Here is a 25,430-nt window from a genome sequence, read left to right as displayed (position 1 = left end):
CTCTCTCTCTCTCTCTCTCTCTCTCTCTCCCTCTCCCTCTCCCTCTCCCTCTCCCTCTCCCTTTCTCTCCCTCCCCCCTCCCCCTCCCTCTCCCTCTCTCCCCCCCCTCCCCCACCCCCTAATCCATATTGATGACTGTTCCATAATTACTTTTCGTTGTAACATGGACATAAAAACAGTTCATGCTTAAAAACCATTTGTTATAGTAAAGCATTTTATGTACATCCTCAATTACTTCCAAATGTGTGGAGTTGGTATTTGTTTTGGTCTGTTGGAATGCTCTTGTGTAATTAAATTTCCTCCCAAAACATTACCAAAGTAGTGACTTGCCTTTTGAAATTATTTACTGCTTTGAAAAAGACTATAGCTGACAACTCAGTTTCCTTTAAAAAGGATGTGTGTGTACACAGGTGGAACACAGCAGTTTTATCATTAAGCTAGTTGTTCAAATTAAATTGACAATTTATTTCAAAAATAAATGCCATGTGTGCAAAAGACATGTTTCATGATGACAGTAAGTAGTTCTTCCTCTCTTGAGGTTTTCCAGGATCTTATGTTTGGATATTTAATTTTGAGTGATGTACACCAGCTATGAATATTTTGTGCAGGGAATGCTCCATGGCTTTTAAGTATTTGAGAAAAGAAGAAATGATATTCAATAAGCTGCAGTGTGATGCCATACTTGCCATAGTGCTGTTTCTTGGTGACCCTTTTTTCCTCAACACATTTATAAACTGTTCTGAAGATCGTATGATATCTTGTAGTTCTTATATTGTAAAAAGTTGTCTTGTGGTATATATTTCAGTCAATTCAGACTTGATTTTTTGCAATCTGCAGATACCAAAGCGACTGCGTGTGGTGCATTTCTGGGCACGTACTCGAATCGTTCAGCGTGGCTTTATGGTGTTCATGGTTGTATGGATAGCCGCAATTGTGTATGACTCTGGTATTATTGAACAGCTGTTGCCGGATGGTGGAGGAACAACATGGCATCCAACTGACTCTGTTTCTGATTTCAGTGTTGAAAATAAGCAAAAAACTGTGGAAAACTCTGTTTACGATGGGCCCGAGGTAAGATTTTTATATACAACCTTGTTTCGGAAAAGTGACTACTGTGATATCCCAATATGTTATTTATATGTCAACTGTTACTGGTTAAAAGTTTACTTGTCTTGTTCCAAATATTTGACCCACCACAGTACATTATTTATTACTTTCTTTTTCCTTTCTTGGTGTATCTTTTTTCCAGGTTTTTCATTCACATATTATGGTACTGGCTTAGAATGTCCCCACATCCGTTACTTATTAAGGAGGTTTTTTAATTGTAGTCAATTGAAAGAACCAACAGGACACAAATTTGGAGCATTGTTGCTGAAAGGTGCTGCTGTTAAATGTGGTAGTGTGCTTTTTTCCTCTACTCATTATGACCTCACTTTCAGATCAGCCATGAAAAGATAAGTGTGGTAATTGGACTGGAGACATCAGCCTTTGATGTCATGCAGAATATTCACACACCATTTAATGATCTTAGAGCTCCTAGCAGAATGCAAAAAAGGAAACACCTATACATAAATAAATTATTTTTTGAAGATTTATCAGAATTTGCATCTTCGTATATCATTCAGTGTTCCTGTTCCTCTGTTGGAGATGCAGGAAAGTTTCACTACTATGTATTGTCGCAGCCAAAGACAGGCGATTTGTGCAGTGTACATGAAATAATTGTCAAATTTATGATGAGACAATCTTAAAAGTTTGTATAGAAATCTACAATACAGAGTACCTAATATTTTGAAGTACCATATTTACTCGAATCTAAGCCGCACTTTTTTTCCGGTTTTTGTAATCCAAAAAGCGCCTGCGGCTTAGAATTGAGTGCAAAGCAAGCAGAAGTTCTGCAAAATGTTGGTAGGTGCTTCCACAATCAACTTTGCCTTCGAATACATGTAGTGCTACACAGGCATGCTTTGTAGGCACAAAGATAAATACTGGCGCCAAAACCTCTGTGTCAGTAAATAAATAAAAAAAAGGTGGAAGACGAGCTTTTTTTCTCCGCCCTGAGTTTCGACCACTGCATTTTCATACATTATCCAATGAAGTAAGTACAAATTCCGTATTGTTCATCTTTGAATGTAGTGGCATTTCAATGTACTACAAAAATCCGACTGGCAAGACTGTTTGGGATGTTTGTCAATATGGCCAACTCTATGTTCTGAATTTTTTCCTACCTGTGAGAAGAGATGGTTGCTAAAAGGAACTTTTATGAATTGTGAATCATATGCAGTATTCTAGTCACGATAAGAATAATACGAATATAAACATTTTGCCATGTATTGTTTCGTGTTTGCTGCTATCTCATTTAATTCCTGTCTGCCTAATAAACTACGAAACTAGAGTGAGACAATAACAAACGTGGAAGAATATACATATCATGTCATGTTTATATTCATATTATTCTTATGCCTAGTAGTGAAACAGTCAGAAATGAAGCATGGCAATTGACTAGATATTTAAATCTAAGCTGACTCTAATTTCTGTAATGTAATGTACTAAAGAGGCGCCTGCAAAGATTTTCAAACGGAGAAAAATTTTCGCTAAACTCTGGTTCAGAACATCTCCTATCATACGCTATCTATTATTTGGTTCTTGTTGATCATTATCAAAGAAAGCAGCAGTGTAAGTAACAACAAATGGCAGTCTCTTGCCATCATTTCGCTAATGAGACGATTCCTCTCTTATTTTTTAAAATTGTAAGCAGTGGTAGCGCGTACAAAAGCAAGCCGTGCCACGAGCAGCGACAGGTCGTAAACACTCATTATCATCATGCGACAAACAATGCACGACACAGTACAGTAATGCATTTTCAGCTTAGTGTGACGTAAACACCTATAACAAAGAGAACGATACTTATCAGATCAAAGGAAAATAAGCAAACAATTCAAACCAGACGAAGCACGTGAAAAAGGAAGGGTACCTGTATAAATACGGACGGAGTGCCTGACGCATAGCAATGGCTACCTGGTAAAGCTTAACTGCTATGCTTACGATTCGAACCAAACTACTGTAGCTGTATCGTCATTCATTCGACCTAAATTGTGTCTCATGTTACAATGGACCAACTTTGCTTCGATTTGGAGGTGCAGCCTAAAACTTTTCTCTGCCCTCGAATTTCGAGTCTCAAATTTCAGGTGCGGCTTAGATTCGGGAAAATTTTTATTCCTTGATTTCGAGTCTCATTTTTCAGGTGCGGCTTAGATTCGAGTAAATATGGTATGCTTTTATTAGTGTCTTCATTTGTTGGTATTGATTATTAATGCCTCTTGAAATTGTTATTCCTTTTGATTGCTTCAGCCTCACCTACTTTGAGATGAAGATATTGGCACAAGAGTCGAAATGTGAATGTATGATGTTTGTCGGGCGAGGGGGCCGTAAGGCGGGATGGTGACATCCTCAGGTTGTTTGATAGATGTTGAACTGTTAGAAGAAGCAGCGAAATATTTGTGACAACCACGATTATAAATTTCATTGCTGCTTGTATGTTAAAGGGCCTCTCCCCCCCACCCCCCACCCCCACCCCTCTCACTTTGCACTGGTTAGTTGTAACTACCATCCCTGATAACAATACCAGTTATTATGTTATTATTAGTACAAGTATTAAAAATAGTGACCACAGATGACTGCCTTAGATAGTAAACAAAGAAGGACATGAAGATAAAAATTAATGCAAACAGGTTTTCTCTCTCTCTCTCTCTCTCTCTCTCTCTCTCTCTCTCTCTCTCTTTCTTTTTCTCCTCGCTTTGCGAGACTGTATACAGTCAGTAAATACCACAAGTTGAGAATAGGTACAGTGTTAACTTTTTTTGGCAGATAGTGTATATTAGTGGAACTGCCTTTGAAATTTTGATTAGGTAGAAGTCGTTAAAAATTAAATTTGATCAAAGAGCCTCTTTAAAAAAGGGCCCATCTTATTTTCAGGGTCATCTCATACTCAGATAAATATGTTATATTCCCTTCAACAATTACCAAATCAGTCCTGCTGTTATCTCTGATAGCTCTCCTTACTGTGATTCCAATAGTTGGAAATGTATGGGTCTCCAGAATGACTGCTATCTATTACCCTTCACCAAGTCATCTATGTACCCACTCATTGTGCTATCATTGCACTGCAGCAAACTGTCTGTGCTCTGTCAGTATGCTCCTATGTCCTTCATGCCAATGATTTTATCTTTCCCAGAGTCTAAAAAATGGCAATAAGCTGCATGAGCATGTCCTCTGAGCATGCTGTGTAGTAATCGCCACCTGAAGAATAGCAGTTGTATTATGCACATCCAGCAGCTATTATGTACTCATGCCATTCTTCATTTGTAGTAATGCTTTTTTTCTGTATTGAAAATAAGCTCACATAAAGGTGAAATTTTAATAAACATATCCCACAGGTATGAGAATATCGTAGACATCTCTAGCAGTCAATACAACAGAATATATGTACAATCATTTATTTAACTGTGAGTGGCCTGTTTTACTGATGAGAACAAGGTCATGCCAAGTTATATGTCGAAAAAGATTGTCATTTTAGATTAGGGGAAAGAAAGTTATTCTAGACAAGATGATGTCTACATGGGGGGGGGGGGGGGGGTTCCACTCATTCATTGTTCTTTTTCATTAGATATTAGTCTACATTGTTGACAACTTTAGGAAAATATGCAGTGATGTTCGAAACAACTCACAGATCCTAACTAAAAGGAATGCATTACTTTTTTGCTTGTGGGAATATGATGCTATTTTCTTAGTTCCATAAATAGTTCATTTAGTTTCCACAACCATCCCACCTGCTAAGAAACTATTCGAAATAAAGTTATTTGTACTGTGAAAGTAGGAATGGCATTTTATGTGATTAGTGGATACAGCCAAAAGACGAACTTCATCCATTTACTTTGTTTGTGGCATAGTAGTAATTTGTATTGATTGACAAAAAAAGTTATGCTCTCCCTTTAACATCCCTGTCTCTGGTCTTATTTAATTATTCTTACACAGTTCTGAAATACTGAGGAAAAGAGAACAGTGACGTTACAGAAATGATTTGTACCTAGATACTTATTAATATGTTGTACACATTCCCCCTCTCTTTTATGTTTTTTAATGTACGTAGAGATACTGACTGCCATGGTCTAAAGTTACATATTGAGGGTTTATACGAACCGGGAGATGCTGGAAGAACCTGGGAATTTTTTCATCCGGGAGAAAACTGGGAACAACCCGGGAATTTTTTTAAATTCCGGAAATTTGTCGTCGTTTTTGTTTTCAGTTAAATTTTTGTAATTTTGACTGGTAAGAATGGATTCTCTAACAAAGGATATTACTGTATCCCGCTACTGCAGAATAATACCGTAGCAATAAAACATGAATGAGAGAAAAAACGAAAATAAAACTTAAATTGCAAAGGAAATGCACCATATACAGCAAGAAAACACAGTGCTCATACAAGCGTCTGCCAACAGCAAAATGTGTCAAAGGCTGTAGGAAGACGATGCAATGCTTCATAACAACAAATTGCCTCCGATGAGCATGACATCACGACTGTTTGCATTAGATTAGATTCGTTTTAGCAGTTACGAGCGGGATCACGTTCATGCACAGTTGAGTAGTACCTTCTCCCACTTCTGGCTACAGAAATGTGGCTGTTGGCTGTGTAAGCAGACACAGCAAGCAGCTAGAAGCTACCGGGAAAAATTTTACTGGAGCACCCAAGCTGCCAGAATCATGCATGCACAGCAGGCCCTGATCTAGGTGGGAGGGGGAGGAAATCCATGTTCTAGAGGGGAAAAAAACCTTGTTTCACAAAGTGACTAGCATCCAACGCATGTTAGTCTATCAATTATTCATATGACTTTGAAACACATCCCCGTCGGTTTTTGAACATTTTTGAACACATTCTAAGTTTATTTCTGAATGAAGTTGATTTGTGAATGTGTGCATAGTGTACATGATGTCTCTGTCAGGAGAATCCTCGTCGCATTTAGAAACAAACTTTCCTACAGATAAAAGGAGCTATACGAGCTGAGCGGAGTACGGCCGAGCGGATGAATGCCAACCGCTGTCTGTGTGGTTGCTTGGATTTACAAATGAAGAGCGTTGCTATAGTTACTAGCGAAATCCATAGATTCAGACTACCAGAGTGGAAATAAACGAATAACAGGCAAGAAAGATTACTTATTACCTTCTTGGTGTATCCAAGAAAATGAAAAGTTTGACAGAAAATTTTTGGCCAGATCGCTATACTAGTAAGGGCCAGTTGTACAGTCCCTGTCTAGCAGCCGCTTTAGGTTCTACTCTGGAAGTAGTGTGGAAAACACGTTGTACGAACATGTAACAACGCCTAACCAGAGAATAATCGTGGGACAACTAAACCGGTGATTCTGGCAGAGTTAGTCAACCTAACCAGCGAATAAGCTTTGACACTGGCAGGAATAGTTACAGAATTAGTGATAACAAGACTGTTTGTTAGAACAAGGAAGGGGAAGAAACGGGGACACCACACAAATTATGGAACAATATGACGACGATTCCAAGTTTATTTAAAAATTTTGTACTACTACTTTTCGGTCTCATGCTTGAGAAACTGGAGCATATGAATGAAGTGTGAAACTATTTCCTAACGTAAAGCTTTTTACTTGTAGTATGTCTAACAGGCATTTGATATTGGTACTTTGTGAATTATATTCTGCCATTATAAAAATGACCGTTTGTGCCAAAACAGTCTCTCTTATTTGATGTGTGTTACAATTGTTGTAGTTTTAGAAAATGCCTATTTTGTTTTATCTAGCAGACAGTGACAAAATAGACGTAATCAGATCGAGAAACCACACCAGTCTTGTGTCCTATTTGTATTAACAGCTTTTTCAGTATTAGACAACGACATTTCTATTTTTCATGTTGCAAAACATTTGATGAACTTTGATGAGGTAATAGATCCTTTCGCAGAAAGGAAAGCACACCATGTAAAGTTGTAGCAAGATTAGGGAGAAAAAAAATTCTAGGAGCTAAGGATTGAAGAAATGTGTGTTGTCGTGCTTGTCTCATATCTTTACTGGTTTAGTGTATCCTATATTTAGTTTCATGTCACACAAAGCAGCAAGTTGGTAGCTGATAGGGAATAAAGAGCACAAATTTTCTAAGGAGGGTGGATTTTATTTTTTATTTTTATTTTTATTTTTTTAAATGATGTGCGCTATAAAATGAACACATTTTTAAAAATTTGATTTTTGAAAATTTGATTTTTGAAAATTTTTGCCTTCTTATCTCAAACGCTCGATGGTGCGGCGCGGTTCGGAAATGCCGTAGATCCGCGCAGAGCAGTCTTGAGTTATAGTGGGAAAGTGGGTAGTCTCCACCTGCCCCACATTTTGTACTACTACTTTTCGGTCTCATGCTTGAGAAACTGGAGCATATGAATGAAGTGTGAAACTATTTCCTAACGTAAAGCTTTTTACTTGTAGTATGTCTACTCCCTACGACATTGTAACTGCAGAAGTGCGTTGATGCCTGTCATCTGGCGCTCTCTGGCAAATGCAGAATTGATTTTGCTGTTTCCTCTTCGTTTACAGCTCTCGCGTCATATGAAAACAAAACAGATTTCTGTGGCCGGGAACTCTCAAGTGAATTAAAATACATTCACATAATTACGGAAGGCTAAAATGTGTTTTTAGTTTCAGATTTTATTTTATTTCCACCTTTCTGTCAGTCAAGCGTTAATTGCCTTGCAGAACAATGAAGTTATTTTTGTCAGTTTGCTACAGAAATTTTCTTTTCTTAATCTCTTCCGCTGAGGCAGAAAATATACTTGAAGCAAAGTGTTTAATTCCACACACACTGTTTCCTGCATTTCAAGTGCACAATTTCAACTTCTAGCCCATATGGCATTATGGCATAATAAATAACCAAACATGAGATAACACAGTATTGGTACTCCAAGAAAATTTACATCGCAAAAACCACATTGAAAAGCTTAATATCATGTCGTGGCCTACTTCACTGGGAATATGCAGTTTAAATGTGCACATTTTAGTATGAATCACGGAATTCCGATGCTCTTGGAGTGTCCTTTGATGACTTGTTCCTTTTATGACATAATGTAAGATCTTTTAATGTTTTACATATACGAACATACGGACTCCCTACGACATTGTAGCTGCAGAAGCGCGTTGATGCCTGTCATCTGGCGCTCTCTGGCAAATGCAGAAATGAACCTATTTCTAACAGGTCACAGAAAAAATATTCCGAATGGTCGTTTGACAAGCGGTACTGTCAAAGTAAATTTCCTTTTACACAAGTTGAACTATCTGCGAGAATTTATGATGAATTTCTTAAATCGCAGACCATTTGATTCTCATTTAAAAGTCAAGTCTTTGATGACGAGCCATTTAGATGAATTTCGAGCACTTTTGTGTGATGTACCTTAAATTGTAATAGGCGCAGAACAGACCAACATTATATGTGAAAGCTTAGCTTCTCTTGTAGCATATTAATCTCATAGACCAATATTATATGTGAAAGCTTTGGTTTTCATGTAGCAACACTATGTATATTAATTTAAACCATTAACTTTTTCTGTTTGTGTGTTCGTGCTACTTAACAGTGATGCTGCTATTAGCTGACTGCGTGACATGTCCTAAACTCTGAATACCCACTATCATCGGCTGGCGAGATGACGTGATGTGAGCTATGACTGTCTTACTAAAGCGCATCGCAATCTCGATTTCAATGCTTCGGAAAGTAATGTGCAGTGTTTGGTGGAATTCCAATTTATACTTTCGTAATACGAAAATATGCAGTGACGTGTTGTTGCACAGCAAAGATCTTTTCAAAAGTGTTTTTTTCCCTGTGATTCGGTTTCTAATGCGCCGGAAAATTCTACGCCCGTGTATAAAACCATAACCATTCAAAGGACTGATAAGTTGTATGGTTCCCAGAGAACACATACTGTCAGGGAAAAAATATATTTTCACCTGAGATAAAGTGTATTTTTAACCGGGAATTCCGGGAGAAATCTAGGAATTTTTTTCCTTGTCCGTGTGTACACCCTGATATTCTTTTGGTTGAGAGGGAACATTAGTATTACTCTAATTATTATTCTATTTTACTTTCTTTTACCCCATAGCAAAGTTCCATTGCCAGTTTTCTTAATTGAAATCAGCCTTTGCATTCATAAATTGGTACAATACCCAGGATGGAATATAATTACACCACAATGAAAACCGCTCCTATCATAGCACAAAAAAGATGAATATGTCCTGGGTAGAGTTCAGAATGTAAAAGAAGGGAACTAGCTTTCCGACTTAGCAAGCAGCTTCAAAGACATGTAAATCAAATTATCTTGGCATATTCACACTTATTTATGTGTCACTATTAGTACCTATGTCATGACTAGTAAAATATCATAATACATGATCTCATGTCATATAACATGACATGTGCCACCCATGCCATGCAATATGAAACAACCAATCATTAAAGTTTAGGACCCATGCATGCCCACTCTAGGATACTTTCTATTATAGTTGCACCCCTACTCAACCCAATCTCTAGAAGCACATAAATTTGTGTCTGTTTGTTCTTACACCCCTCACTATACATGTAACAGGGTGGCTTTAGGCAAGAAATGGCCTTCTCAGGGAAGAAATTGACCTCCCCCCCATTTCCCAAAAATCAAAACATTGTTTTAATGCCACCCTAAGAATAAATCAATCTCCAGAAATTTATCCCTCCAGGCAAGCTTTTTTAATGATGATCAACTGTAATAACCAATGTTTTTTTATAATTGCTTCCAAATGAATCATTTACAGTGCATAACATTTTTACAAAACACAGTTTCATGTGGAGATGTGTGATTTTTCACATGTAAAACCCAAACTGTGAAATATGTTTATTTTATAATCTGTATCACTTTAATCCATCTGAGCATGTGTGATTAACATAAAATTGGATCTTACATGCATTTCATGTGCAGCTCTAGACTGCTACAGCATGGCAATGGATAAAGGTTTTCACATAAAATCTGAATGAAGCTAGGTTTTTGAAAGTGAGTTTTGATTTTATTGTAATAATGCATTTTTTATTTATTTGATTCACTGTAAACCATTTCTGTGTATTCAATTCACAGAAGAAGTAATTTATATGCTACATTTAGCTTCACTTTAAACCTTTGTATCTTAACAATGGCTAAAGATTATTGGATAAATAAAGTTCTGTTTTGATTTTAACCATTTATCTACCTTTGTGTAAAGTTTGAACGGATTTGTACAAGTTTAAAGTATAGAAGTGTCGTGCCTTAAAAATCTCCCAGAGAAACCTGGTTTTTCCACATAAAATCCAAACAAAGCATAACATTTTTCCAATGGTTAAAATTTACCTTAGACCAAGGTTCGATACGTAGTAGTATTTAAAGATGACTAATTTTACATATAAAATCCAAGCAGGGGCGACTGTTTTTGCACATAAAATCCAAATTATTCACATGCAAATGGTGCCAATAATTGAGCATTAATTTCAGCCCAATTAAAATCTTTTACAAGGTGAATTAAGTAGTTTGCAAAGCTTGCCTGGGCACGAGCTGTGGTTCGTTGTTCAAAACTTGCTTAGTATATTGTAACACACATCTGCAGTATGGCAGATGTTAGAATGACTGGCTATATGAATGGTCACTAGTCCATGCTAGACTTTTTATTCCATATTCTTAGCTCAAATAGGAACTGAGCACAAAGACCCACCCCATCCCCCCTCCTCCCTGCCCCCCTAAACGGTGCTTCTGTGCTGTAATGATTTAAAAGGATAAATCACTTCTGTGTGTGTGTGTGTGTGTATGTGTGTGTGTGTGTGTGTGTGTGTGTGTAGGCACAAGAGCAGGGGCATATGCGGACTATTCAGTGCCTCATTATGTTGTGAGTGATTATCTACTATTGTAAGCACTTTGTACTCATAATGTGTATTTGTCTTTGATGTGTTGAATTTTGCAGAAAAGAGCCATACCACCACTTCTCACTGATTCCAAGGACAAAGGAAGTAATGGAGGAAATCATTACAGTAATGGGAATAGTAATGGGGGTAGTATACTTTCTGGCCTGCCGTGCCAAAAACTTTTGCCTCAGCCAAGCCGCTGGGAACCTGCCGTTAGTGTCAAAGAAGCTCGTCGTTGGCAGGTACATTAGTATTTCTTATAGATATATCTTCTGCTGTACTTAATAATTTCCTTGCAAACATTTTTTATGGATAAACTGAAAAGATATTGATTGCCAAGTCTCTTGTCTTTCATTGGCTTTAGAGTCTTTTATCATTCCAAATTATTTAAGTGTTTCTGAGCTACCAGCTGCATCTATTAAATATTTAATTAATTTATTATTGTAATATTACTTTGTACCCTCAGTTGGACACCTTAGCAAAGTCATATTATCTTGTGTGCTCACTATTTGTGTAACTTTTACACTCATTGACTCATACCTGATGCATCGGCATCTTTGTAAGTGCTATATTTTAACTATGCTAAGTTGAAACATGCTGTATGAAAATTTATTCAATAATGGACACACACGCAGCATTCATCATGTAAATAAATGATCTTTGCGCACATCTGACATCACAGGTCAGTTAGTTCAGTGATTGAAACAGGGAAAGGACACACCACTACCAGTAGGCTCGATGTTCAACCATCCTTAAGGTTGAGAACAGCTTTACCTGTAATTCATCTTGCATCTATATCTCACCACCATTCAGTGACTAGTAAATCACTGCTGCTACGTTACTCCACTTTCAACTGCAACTCCTCCACAAATTCCAGCAGAGTTTACTCCACTACAACACCAGTTCAAGATTACCGTGAGACAGTCCAGCAACAATATCATACAATTTGGCATTGACCAATTGCTAACAGTAAAATGCCTCCGTTACTGATGAAGAGTTATTGAATCCTTCTAGTTGTCATTAAAAAAGTGGAGTTAATTTGTGCTTTGTCTCACCTACATCATCACAGGTAGAGAGGTCCATAGGTGGCAGCCCCTTCTAGAGCCTCTGGACAGAGCCAATTTACTGTCACCATGGCAACATGATAGACACAACTTTTATTAATAGGAAGTATCTTCCATATTAACTTGTAAGGAATTTATAGATTTTACTTGTGATTGTATGTGAGTTTGTGCCCATACTCAGCTTAAAAACTAATGTGTTTGCTCAACCATCCACATTTGCAAAAGCATTAACATTTACACATTTTGAAGGTAGATGCCTTCATCATCAGAAATACCTAATACAATGTTTTACTTTGAATGGAAAGCATTGACAAAAGTTCGTTGCTGCAGATTTTGCATGGATGAATGTTTGTTAGTGCAGGTCATACAATGCAGATTTCTTGGCAGTATGGGGCAATTGTTATTGTGCAGCAGTATCAAACCTTTTGAGAAAAAGTCCAGACATTATTCCTTGTCACATTTTCCATATTACCTTTTAAACTTGTCAGGGGAACTGTTAACATCACTTTACTGGCAGAAATTTGAGATCCTAAGTGTTGAGCACCCATAATCTCCTCGTGACATTTGAGGTACATACTTGGTCTTGTGAAAGGAGGAGGGAGGGAAAATTCATATTTGTCAGTCTGTTAGTTCTGACGAAGGACATTGTTCAAAAGCTGTACTATGGTTTCAGTCTTATGTCCTACATGCAGTTAAAGTCTTTAGATATATGGTGATTGATTATCTTTTCTCTTTCCACAACTTGTAAATATTGATGACACTTTTCTGTATGAATTAAACTATTCAGTCCTGTTTCACTCGCTTTTGTAGTGTAAACATGTTTTAACATAGAAACATATTTACCTAATAATAAGATAAGGTTTTTTCCCAGATTCCTCATTCAAAAAATAGAGGGTTATCTTAGATTCCCAGATTAAACTACCAGTGCTGAGGTCTCCCTTTGTACATTGTATAATCGATTAGGTAAACGTTTTCTATACCAAAGCATCATTTCCTGCCAGTTTAACACTACAGACCATATTGGAAATGATGTGTTTCGAAGAGGTCCTTAATGTGGTGTATCTATAAAACTGCATACTTCCATAATACTCATGTATAAAGACAAAAACGTTCAAACACAATATATGTTAACTCCATAAGCAGTGAAATCAAGATGGTAGCTGTCTGATTCATGCTGTTGGTCAGTCATATCATATAGCAATGCACATGCAGCACCAATAAAATAAGGATGATTAATATCTCGTATTGGAGGTGTTTTGAAACCGTCTCTGCAGCTACAGGAATATTCGTATTTTGAAACCAAGCATGTTTCATTTTACAGAAATAATGTCAAAAGACAGTTCGTTAAAAAAAATGTTGATGTTACTGATGATTATAATATAAAACTGATAGATTGGTACTTACCACATGACAGAGGAGATGTTGAATTGCCCTATCTGCTTGCAAATTTCGGGGTATTCTGATGTTTGGCGCTGTTGATTCTGGCCTAATCCCACAGTGCTTTGCAGAACTATGCATTTCTTGATATAAAAGATAGCAAAGTGCAGCACCACAAATCAGTGTTGTGTTAAGACAGAATCAACAGCATTCATGTACCTGGAAAATGTGCAAACAGATAGCATTTCCTGATGTGAGCGAAAATTGGATATAAAATACCATAGGAAAGTCAACATCTCTTGTACAAAACTGTTTTTTGATCAAGGAAGCAAGTTAAATTGTAAATATAGTTCAATAGAGACAACTGATATGTTTTGTTTCATTAATACAAAACAGGCTTGGTGACAAAATATGCATTTTCTTGTGGTTGCAAAGACCGATTTAAAATATCTTCAATATTTATATAGCAACTATAGACAGTATGGCCACACAAATGAAGTTAATATCTCAAATTAAATGTAAACAGTATTGCAGAAATCAAGTCTATGCCTTTACAAATTGTGATTAGGCAGAAACCTAATAGCACAGCTCATGAACAACAGTGACATTTATATTCTTGCTTGTCAAAAATATTAAGCTGTTTATTTCTGAATAGGCCAATATCACAAATTCCATTGCTCATGTGCAGGACCCTTAAAGCTGCAACTGCTTTGCAACACCCAATTTTCAAGTTTGGCTACAGTGTTAATCCGAAGTTGTGCAATTTCTTCCTTCTCGGCTGTAGGGAGCTGAGAGGACACCACATTGTCGGTATTCAGTATGCTTGTATTGTGTGTGCTGCAATGACTGTAAACTGCACCAATCAATAATGGGTGAAAACTAGATCTGTGACTTTGTCAAGAAACATGGATCTACGAGTTCAGTTGCCAACTGGTTCACACAGACAGTATGACACTAATTTTAAGTCAATGATGATGATTCATGAAAAAGCAGCCACAAACAGGTGTGCAGCAGACAGAAAATTTGGTGTCCTAGAAGTGAATGTGAAAGGATTCAAAAAGTGCTGCATATCCAATGCTATGGATGGTTCAGAAGATACTACGGGAAGAGTGTTACGAAGAAAGAAATAGCATTAGACTTACAAATGAAGATAGTTATACCTGTGATGAAGGTGGTGGTAGTGGTGACTTATGATTAAAAATATTAATGCCACAGAGATAGTAAGAAAAACGAAGTTAAAATAAAAATTAAGGTAAACCATTTCTTTTTGTTTATTTCATTTCTCCTCCTAATATCAGATTGTAGACGATCAATAAATGATGTAAGTTTAGAATAAGCATAATATTAACTTTTTTAGGTGGTACTTGATATTGATAAAACTGTAAATTTAGGTTAGTCAGAGTGTGTTAAAAATAAACTTTTCCCATTCAACCTCTTGAAAAGGAGAGTGGGGATGGGGATCGTCATCAATACGAAGGTAAATACAGTATTTATCTGTTTATTTTTTCTTCCCTTCTGGTAAGCCTGTCCAGACTTGAGGATTCTGGGCAACTTTTACAAACTCTACTGCTTTTCATAAACTTCACCAATCCTTTTCAGTCATCCCTCTTCCTTCCCCTTCAGCCCTTTTCCTTCCTTTAACATCAAGGTTCACTTATTAAGTATACTTTGGAATGTGAGAGTTAAAAGCATGCTGTTTGATGGTGTCCATGGGAATAGTGCATTGTTAGTTCTCATAAACAAATGGAATTGTCTACTCTATGAGAGAATGAGGACTAGCTGTGCAGGGTGGTATGACAGTATGATACCACATCAAAGTATTTAACCTCATTGTCCATTTATAACAAGCAAGAGCAGTTTCTCAGACTTTATTTCAGCTGCGTTATCCTCTCTTCCCGTTTCATACATGATTCCAGTTCCTTGTCTCTTTGCTGTAGCTCTCTTACGATTTGTTCTTTCCCTTAGATGGTTTTCATTGTGTTTCATCCTACACGCTTTTCCTGAATAAAATTTAACCATGAATGCTAACTACTTATTAATTGTACATTTTTACACCCTTTGTCATAACAGGCAAGTAAAAATATTATTTCACTTTTCTTTGCAGTTTCCATCACCTTTCTTCTCTTAAGGAATATTTCCTGATTGCACCGTTATCAGTGACAGCTGTACTGTCACAATACCAAGCCTTTAGTAGTTGGACAATGCTTGTTACAGTGTTAAATTATATTTCTCATACACACATTTTTTGCAGCTTTGGTTCTCTCCAGAAAAATTTCAAATTCTACCTTCTCCCAATTTCTCCATCTCCCTTCACCTTACTGTTTTTATTTTCCCTTCCAAAATAGTAAACACTTTTAACGTTAGGTTGGCCCATAAGTTCTGAAATTTGTTTTCCACAAAAATTTACAAGAAATGGACAGCAAATCAATAAATAATACATTCTCCATTGTTATTTACAACTTCTTACTGGTGGTCAACAAGCTGTTCAGTCCCTGAAAGAAATTCCAGTCAATGAAATTGCCCAGTCTAATGATGTGAAAAGAACAGAAAGCATATCAGCATAAAAACAGTAAACAGTGGAAAACCCAAGATGGAATAATGACAGCATTATGAAAATTGCTACTCATCATGTGGAAGAGACGTTGACTTGCAGAAAGGCACATCACAAAGGCTGCTATAGATTTGAGCTTTCAACCAAAAGGCCTTCTTCCAAAGTAGAAAACACACACACACACACACACACACACACACACACACACAACTCATACTCATATGACCACTGCCTGTGCCACTGAGAGTCTGGCCTCCAGAGGCAGCTCAGTGCCACCTTTATGTGGTGATAGCAATATGTACTTTTCATAATAGTATCAAAAAACTAAACAGACTATTTTATAGAGCACAAATTCTCTATTGAATAACATAAAATATATAACCAAAACTTTGTATTTTTCATGCAGGCTGCACTCCAACTCTACAACATTTCAGTGAGTGGTCATTACATCACCGTTCTTCCACCACTCCACCTATTGGCTCCAGTGTCTCCTCAAGCAGCTAGAATAGCTCGTCATCCTGATGATATTCCGGGATCTCTCAGTTCTGGATCTTCAGGAAGTGGACCTCCTGGATGGGAAACTTTGGCTGCTGCACTTGATTCAGGGGATTTCGATCTGAATTCTGCTGACCTTAGGCATGGTAAGTAGGAATGCAAAATGATGAAAATGGATATAAGTTCAAGCTATAACTTCTCTCGTACATGCAGAAAGTCAAAATTTAAGTACTGGTTGGTCACTGATTTTTTTATCTGTATGTATCTGTTGGTGAAATATTTAACTCAGCCCGCTTATCAAATTTTCTCTGCAAATGTTTCTTTTTTGGTCCCCCTTTTTGCACTAATGATCCCAACAGGCATTTACCAAGTCCTTTCTCACTTCAGGCAATAATATTTGTTGCAGTTTTGTTGAAATAACCATATAGCTCATTGATTAAATACAACCAAAATTTCCTTCAACAAACATCTGAAATTTCATGTGCCGCTAATGAAAGAAATAATACTAGACATTTAAGCACTGAATGTTTCTAGTTAATGTAATTCCTGTGTTTTCCATTTACAATAATATTCACTTTTTAAAAAAGGTAAGATTTTAATAGACTTGTCACACAATAATTAATATACAAACAGTGGAAACTCTAGGTTGGAAGATGTGTGTTTTCTTCCTTAGAAGAAAACCTTTTGGCCGAAAGCTCAAATGTACAGCGATGTTTTTGTTTTACCTGTCTGCGACTCAGTGTCTGCTGTATATGGTGGGTAACATTCTATCCTTTTCAGTGATTCTCTCTCTTACATCAGTACTTCTCGCAGTCATCTTTGTGGTGTTTTCTACTCAAGAGATTTTCAGTGTGTACTGCTTCACAAAGCATACACACAATGAAAAAGAAGAAAACAAAATAAGTAACCACGACCTATCTAGGAAACGTCTCGAACGAAATTAACAAAGTATTCAACAAAATCAACATTGCATTTGCATTTCAAAACACACACAGCCTCAAACACAAAATTCACAAAGGCAGCTTGAAAATTCCCTTGCTAACAGTCTCAGCGTTTACAAAATTTCGTGTAACACATGTCAAAAATTCTACATAGGGCAAACTTGTAGAAACTTCAAAATTGGATATAAAGAGCACACCAGAGAAAGTGAAAACAACCCACCTACATTTTTTCAACATTTACAAGCAGTGAAACACTATGTAAAACCCATAAACAAAGCACTAGAAATCCTCCATATTACGCAAAAAGGAACATTGTTGAGTATCCTTGAGGAAATAGAGATATATTCACATGCATTCAGCAAAAAAATTACTGAATGAACAAACCGACCTGAAGCACAAAAAGTATATAGGAAACTTTATTCACTTAATAAATCGGAAAAACGGATAAAATATCAGTGACTCTAAACAACACATATCCATAGTAACAGTGATTACATGAGTAGTGTAAAACAGAGACAGAATGCCAACATAAATCATAGACAACACCAATTATTATGAAAAATTAAAAACGTAAAATAAAACTAAAACTAACTTTAGGCAAAAACATAATTAGAAACAAACCTATATGGAAAATAAATAAATAAATAAACAGCTGAGTTTCACACATCACTTATTTATAATGGTAACTACGTAAACATGTAACATTGCTGACTCAGTGTCACCCAACTGTCAGAAAAGCAGCATATTTGAAAACAAGTAACATCTGATATACATCTCTGCTCTGCACCTGGGAGAAAGTAATAATTCCAAAACAGACAGGCCATCACCGCAATGATGTTACGTGTAAGGTAAAACGCCCAATGATATTTTATAAATTTTCAGATCATAGTTACAAATCCATTATATTAAGACCATTGCTTGTCTATGTATTTACAGAGCACCTGAAAGTGGCAATTTGCCGAAATGGGCTCATTTTAAATGAGGTAAAATACAAGCAACTTACATAGCAGTGTAGCTGGATATTATTCATAAATAATCATGTCATTAAAAGACATATTTAGCACTGTGGGCCCAAAGAACAAAAGTCATGTAATTTTTATTATGTTTCTCATGCCCTATTACCTAAATGTTTCTTTACTAACCAGAAAAAACTAAAGTAAACTCCATTGGTACCGACCGGCCGCCATGTCATCCTCAGCCCACAGGTGTCACTGGATGCGGATATGGAGGGGCATGTGGCCATAGCTCCTCAGTTTGCCTTACAAGAGCTGAGTGCACCCCGCTTGCCAACAGCACTCAGCAGACCGGATGGTAACCCATCCAAGTGCTAGCCCAGCCTGATGGTGCTTAACTTGGGTGATCTGACGGGAACTGGTGTTACCACTGCGGCAAGGCCATTGGCTTACTAACCAGATAGTTTTCACAATTCTGTGATTGCCATATATGCTTGCACACACCTTTTACGGTTCTTTCATTGGGCACTCCTTTGATGTACTTCACCCTAAATTCCCCCTCTTCCTCATTCTCATCACGTACCTTGTTCTCACCAAATGGTACCCTACAAAAGTAGTCAGCCACATTGTTATACTTTGATATACCTGATATTTGAACATGGCCCATCTTGTTCATCTACTATTTAGTAAATTCAAATTCTTGCAGATAGCTGAGTGATTTATGGTCTTTAAATGCCTAGAAGTTAATTTCAGAACTTGATAAATCCCCATCCTGCAGCAAGTAACTCTTTCTCTGATAGTCCACAAGTCTTTTAATGTTTTGGCCACATCCATTAACTGCACAAACTGTCTTGTACTTACTTAACTCAAGCTGATCCCACTGCTTATAGTTGTCAGCAGATTCATGCCTCAGTTGGAGATTGAAGCTACAGCTTCTTTGCTTAGTAAAATCTTGTTAAATGCAACTGTAAAACTGTTATTACCTTCCTTACATTAAAACAGTTGCATACTGTAGCTAATTATGCCCTCTATTTTTGTCATCCATTCCATACCTAATATAAAATTCAGACTTAGATCTGGGCTCCTTGAACATGCCTGACTAAATTCTGAACGTTACGAAAATCTGCTGTCTTGCTTAGCTTATTTGTTGCTCCTCATATATTCACTCCAGTGACTGGCATCTCAACTAAAGTGTGTGCTTTTATATTATCTAAAACCGTCCCGGGCACACCACAAACTTGATTCCCTGTATCCAGTAAACCCTTCACTTCAGAATTGTTTTTACATTCAATACTGATTATGTTCTAGTACTGATTCTCTCCTCAAGCTTCTCTTCCTCTAAAAAATCCATGAAAATTATATTTTAAATGACTGTATGGTAACTATATTATATTCCTCATCAAGTGGCTCTATTTCCAAAACACACTCAAAAATTTTGTTGTAAGTCATTTTTCAAGAAATATCTGCCTATGTTGCATAACAACACCCTTGCAAAGTTGAATTTATTTGTTTTCCAAATAAAGGCACAGACAAACTCTTCTCAGTCCCTCTGACCATAGGTATTTCTGTATTTATAAAACCACCCATTTTCCCTTCCTGCAGTTTATTAATTCCTACATGTAATTCTCTCATATCCTAAAAATATATCATCATCGCAACTCTTATGTGTTATATTTTTCTACCACTTTCTATTAATGCACTCATGTTTGATCTTAAGCCCATACAGTTTCTCTACTGTTGCATCTGATTTCACCACTAGAAAGACTTCAGCCCCATTAACACTTTCTAAATTACCAAAAATAAAAAAAAATCGACTACATTATTGTCTCAATCACTAGCAACTTCATCATTAGCTGCTGCATTTCAATTCACTTCATCATTAATAAAAATAAAATCATGAACGACATCAACATAAATACTGTCAGCAGTATAATAATAAAAAGTATTTTTTTAAATGTACCACTGTGGGATGGTGCACACAAAAAACAAATAGGTAGCATTGAACAACAGAAATTCATTTCTGTGAGTCATGTTAGCCTCCACTGTTGCTACTGCTTTGTTTAAAGCTATCACTTCTTTACTTAAGATGAATTCAACTCTACCTGGTTCATGGATTTTACTATTTCTAATTGACACACATCTGCATTAATTAAAACTTGCTCGATACTATCTGTGAGATCATGTTCAAGATTTTCTTCCAGTTCGGAATATTCAGCTCCCAATTTGTGATGTATTCTATTGATCTTGTCCTTAACTTCACCGTTTTATCTCTGAATCGGCTTATTTTCAACATCATTTATTTGACTATTCCTCATACTTTCCATTATCTGAATGCTATTCTTAAATTCAGTTCCCTGTTCTTCATTACTCCACTTAAATATCAAACATTTGACCATTCACTCCTGCTATAGCTTCCAATATTAAATTTACTGTACGCACCTTTATTTCACAACTACTAGGTTGACCTACACTAATCTCATTGTCTGAAAATTCTCAATCACTGGCGGCTGCGTTATCTCAAACACTGTCTGAATTATTAATGTTTATAGTTTTTCATGAACTCAGGGCATCTTGTAAAAAAACCTTCTGCACTTCACAAGAGTTCACTTTTCACCTTTTTGTACTTTTCTTTTTGAGTCTTGTTGTTTCCCATGAGATGAGCAGAACCAGTGCGCTGCTCAGCCACTGTTGCTGCGTGGTCATTGCTACGACTCACTGGGGGATTTCTCACATCCTGGTGAGGACTGCTTCCAAAGGTCTTGCCTCAGTGGTAACACTGGTTTCCATCAGAACACCAAAGTTACCCACTATTGGGCTTGGATGGGTCACCAACCAGGTCAGCCGAGTGCTATTGGCAAGTGGGGTGCAGGGCCAATTGGGGAGCTATTTGATTGAGGAATAGTGGTAACAGTTACAAAAAGTGTCAATGGCTGGGAGAGTGGTGTGCTGACCACATGCCCCTCCACATCTCCATCTGGTGATGCCTGAGGTCTGAGGATGACGTGGAAGCTGATTGGTACCATTGAGCCTTCAAGGCCTTTCGGACAGTGTTTGTTTGTTTGGTGAGGACCGCAACCACTGCTTGATGGCACCAATGGGTTTTGCTGGTAGTTTACCTTGACCAAATCTGCTGTGGCTTCAGACATCGCTTCTTAATATGTTTTGACGTCAAAACAACCCTCTTGGATTTCATCTGCCTTGTTTCCTGATTTTACTCATTAAAAAACTAAGACTTTGAGTTTGTCTGCAGTTTCATCTGACAGGTCCTGGGTAGGCTCTCACACTATGATGTCGTTCTCATACAATTTTATAAATAAGAACTGTTAAATATTTGGATAATAGTTATGATTACGTTTAATAAAAATTTCACTGGCACTAAACACACTTATTGAGCCCATACTTTATGATCGTATACAGATGTTTTCCTCGTGGCAACCAAACACAAAGTGTCTGGTCCTTGTCTCGGAGCCCCTTCCTGCACCCCTTGCCTGACATCACATCTGCCAGGTCCTTGATGATGCATTCACTACATTGTTAAAGCTTAAAATATATCTTTGACCACATACATAACTATTTATCATACTTAAGGGGAGGCTGTAATTTGTACTGCAACAACTTCAGCATTTGAATTTAGTTACAGTAACATACTTATAAATAGCAGCCTCATTTATTTTGCTTTCGTAATTGAATATGTAAACATGGTAAATTGTAGTGATTGATAATGGGTGCCTATCATATCTGTAATTTTTTTGAGGTAAATGGATCTGTGGTGTGTCTGTAAAGAATGGCAGTTCTACATGCTAAACTTTTGTGAGTTCTAATCTGTGAAGAATTCATAAGCTGTTGAGCAGCTCATGCAGTTTTTGTGAGATAAACATGATGAAGGCTTTCCATGTTACCCAAGAGGTGATCAGAATGATGATACTGGAGATTTAAAGAAGAGTTTTTCAAGAGCATGCAATGCAGAGCTCGAAATGAGTAAAACTAGTGTGTGAGAATGAAAAATTGGATAGAGCCCACATTATGATGAAGAACTCTAGCAACCGGAATTGAACAAGACCAGAGCGCACTGACCAACGGCGTCAACGGGGAATCGCCTGTACAACGCAGACCCACACAACAAGGGCTTCTGACAACACAGACCACATGGTGAAATACCAAGACCAGAGAGCAAAACCAAATCGGCTACCAAGACGTAGCAGCTATTAGCGACCAGAGCAATGATGAATAGATAAATGATCATGAGTGCTATCTGAACATGACTGCGGTCTGAACCCTTGTACTGTTGCCTTGATAGGACCACCATGAGTGCCAATAGGCCCTGTGTGGCCAGAGTGTAGCGCTGTGGCAGCTACAGCAGCACTCGCAGATTATAGGGGTGCCACTGGTGGCTGTTGTCTATGTCCGTGCCTTCTGGCAGGCTGCCAAAGTTGTTGGAGTTGTTGGACCGGGATACCAGATCGCTTTCCCCGCTCCCCCGAAATTGGTGCATAGGGCCTGAAGTGCCCTAGATGATGTTTTGGGAGGGGAACAGGAGGTATCCCATCAGTGGATGCCGTCAGCTGGTAGAAGGAATGCAGGGCTTCAGGCACTGCACTGCAGAACTCTGGTGTGGGGTGATGTCTCGACTTCCATACCCATGCCCACAGGAGCTGTTGACAGTGTCCTGGAGCACAAATGGTACTCGTGAGGCAGAGGGATGTGTGAGGGCAGGGACTCCAACTCAAAGTGATCCAGTGCTGGAGGTGTAGGCTGGAGGCAGGGGTGTAGTTGGTTCATGTGCCGATGCTCCAAACCTCGAGGTATCAACTGTCAAAACCACCCATGTGTTGCCACTACTGTAGCAGGCATACACAGGGATTTTGCCCCATAGAAACATGCCCAAATAGCTGAACCTGGAAGGTATCATCCGGCATGTCGGGTCTAGAGGTTCTTAGGTTGGGGTGCCAGGAGTTGGAGGAGATAATGTGGCCGTCGACCATCGAGGTGTTTTGCTGGGCTGTGGTCATGGACGGGGGTGGACCTGTTGGCGGTAAGGAATCTTATGAGTGCTGCTGTCATGGTAGATACACCCAAGGGCTTCAACATTCGTCACTTAAATGTGTGCACCATCTGCTCTGCTTCGCCATCAGAGGAGATGCGAAACAGAGGGGTACACAGGTGTTTGATGCCATTGGTAGTGCAGAACTGTTCAATGGCCATAGCTGTGAAGTGAAGTGGGGCCCTTGTCAGTTACCATGGTGCGGTGAAGTCCTTCAGTGGCAAGAGTCTGCATAAAGGCATTGAGTGTTGCAGCTGTGACGATGGATGCCACGCTGACCATGTAGGGATAGTTTGAATAAGCATCCATGACAAAGGAAGGGGCCAGCAATGTCAGGATGAATGCGATTCTAAGGGTCATAGAGAGTAGGCCAGGGGGCGAAAGACTAAGGGGGAGCAGCCTGATGATGAGCCCGTGCAGAACAGTGCCATACCATAGCCTCCATGTCCTTGTTTCAATCCTGGCCAGTAGACATGTCGTCTGGCAAGGACTTTCATCTGTGACATATTGCAATGCCCGCGATGGAGAAATTCCAAGATATGAGTGCATAATGTAGTCAGGATGACAACGTGGTAGGTACTTGCCTCTGCATCCAGCAGGAATACATTGGAGACGATGGACAAGCTATGAGAGAGGCAGGTGCAGGCCCGGAGCTCGGGATCAGCTGACTTCGAAAAATACTTGGTTCACCCATGGAGTATATAGTGAATGACATGCCACAAAATAAGGTCATCGCACATTTCCACCACAATGTGAGTAGTGGTAATGGGAAAGCCATTCAAAGTGTGTTGGTCGTTCCATGTCAGTGTGAAAACCAGAAATCTCCATTTGGTCAAACCCAGGTCTGGCCCTGCGGGTAAACGTGAGGTGCATCCAGGTTTACATTTATGTAGGCGGCACTTGAGCTTTGCATCTTACAATGTAGCAAAGAGGGTACATAGGTTATGCAGGTGGTCTTGGCATGTAGTGTAGTATCCGTAACCATCAAGTCATCAAGGTAATTTGGTACAAGCTGGGATGGATGTGGTTAACTCTTCCAGGTATCTCTGGAAGATTGCTGGAGCAGAAGAGATCCCAAAATGCCAACACTTGTATTTGTATAAAGGTATAATAATCATATCAACGATGCATTGGCTTTCCTCATCTAATGTAATCTGAAAATAAGCATCAGCAGCAAATCTATTTTAGGAAAACATTCACCTCCAACAAGCTTTCAGAAGAGGTTCTCTTGACGTGGTATGGGGTAGGTTTCCACCAGAGCTTGGATACTGATCCTCAGCTTAAAATCTCCACAAAGCTGGAGGAAGCCATTTGGCTTCTGGATCATGATCTAGGATGTGGCCCAAGAACTAGTTCTGACCGGTTCTATGACCCCCAGTGTCGTGAAGGCGATAGAGTTCAAGATTAACGTCCGCCTGTAAGGAGACTGGAAGAGGACGAGCTTGACAGAAATGGGACACCATATCTAGACACCAAGAAATATGTGCTCAAAAGTGGTAGCACACCCCAGCCCAGACTCAAACAGAGATGTGAAAGAGGCACGAAGTTCATCAAGTTCCTGGAAGGGGACTGTGTCCAAGACAACCCAAACAGTGAGAAAGAATCACGTTGACAATGTTGCCAGCAGAGTGACTGTTGACAACATACAACATTAGTGGTGATATAACCATGTTGTATGTAATTGTAGTAGTTGATTGACCTGTGGGGGGAAAAAGAACTGTCGCCATATATAACCAATTTGTGAGAGTGTGGGCCAATGCCAGATAACCCAGACAAGTATACCTCGGGAGGTTGACCAGGGAAAAAGTCGCGCCCGTGTCGACTTGGAAACCAATGTCCTGATATGCAGTCATGAGATCAGTAAACAACTTGGGGGTGCAAGGATTGACATATAGAACCATGACCTGAATTCATGCACCCTCCTGTGATGCAGGCTAGGAGTGGTGTTTGACTGACCTGATGCCTGATGACAGTCAGTTGGGAGATGTCCATCATTTCTACAATGGGCGCAGTGATCAGGGCAGTCTGCACATTGGTGTGTCGCAAAACAGTCAGGAC

At 38.4% G+C, this 25,430-nt stretch overlaps 1 protein-coding gene across 1 annotated transcript in view; it reads left to right on the top strand.

Annotated features, from left to right (window-relative positions):
- LOC124776611 (sterol regulatory element-binding protein cleavage-activating protein) overlaps nucleotides 1-25,430 on the top strand; it is a 263,862-nt gene that overhangs the window by 118,483 nt on the left and 119,949 nt on the right. The window contains exons 11-13 of the mRNA XM_047251684.1: nucleotides 838-1,071; nucleotides 11,010-11,192; nucleotides 16,349-16,583. Coding sequence (XP_047107640.1) covers nucleotides 838-1,071; nucleotides 11,010-11,192; nucleotides 16,349-16,583 — 652 coding nt within the window. The remainder of the gene's footprint in view (nucleotides 1-837; nucleotides 1,072-11,009; nucleotides 11,193-16,348; nucleotides 16,584-25,430) is intronic.

The sequence above is a fragment of the Schistocerca piceifrons genome, chromosome 2, assembly GCF_021461385.2.
Source record: "Schistocerca piceifrons isolate TAMUIC-IGC-003096 chromosome 2, iqSchPice1.1, whole genome shotgun sequence".
Classification (NCBI taxonomy): Eukaryota; Metazoa; Arthropoda; class Insecta; order Orthoptera; family Acrididae; genus Schistocerca; species Schistocerca piceifrons.
This window is presented reverse-complemented; position numbering and strand designations above follow the sequence as displayed.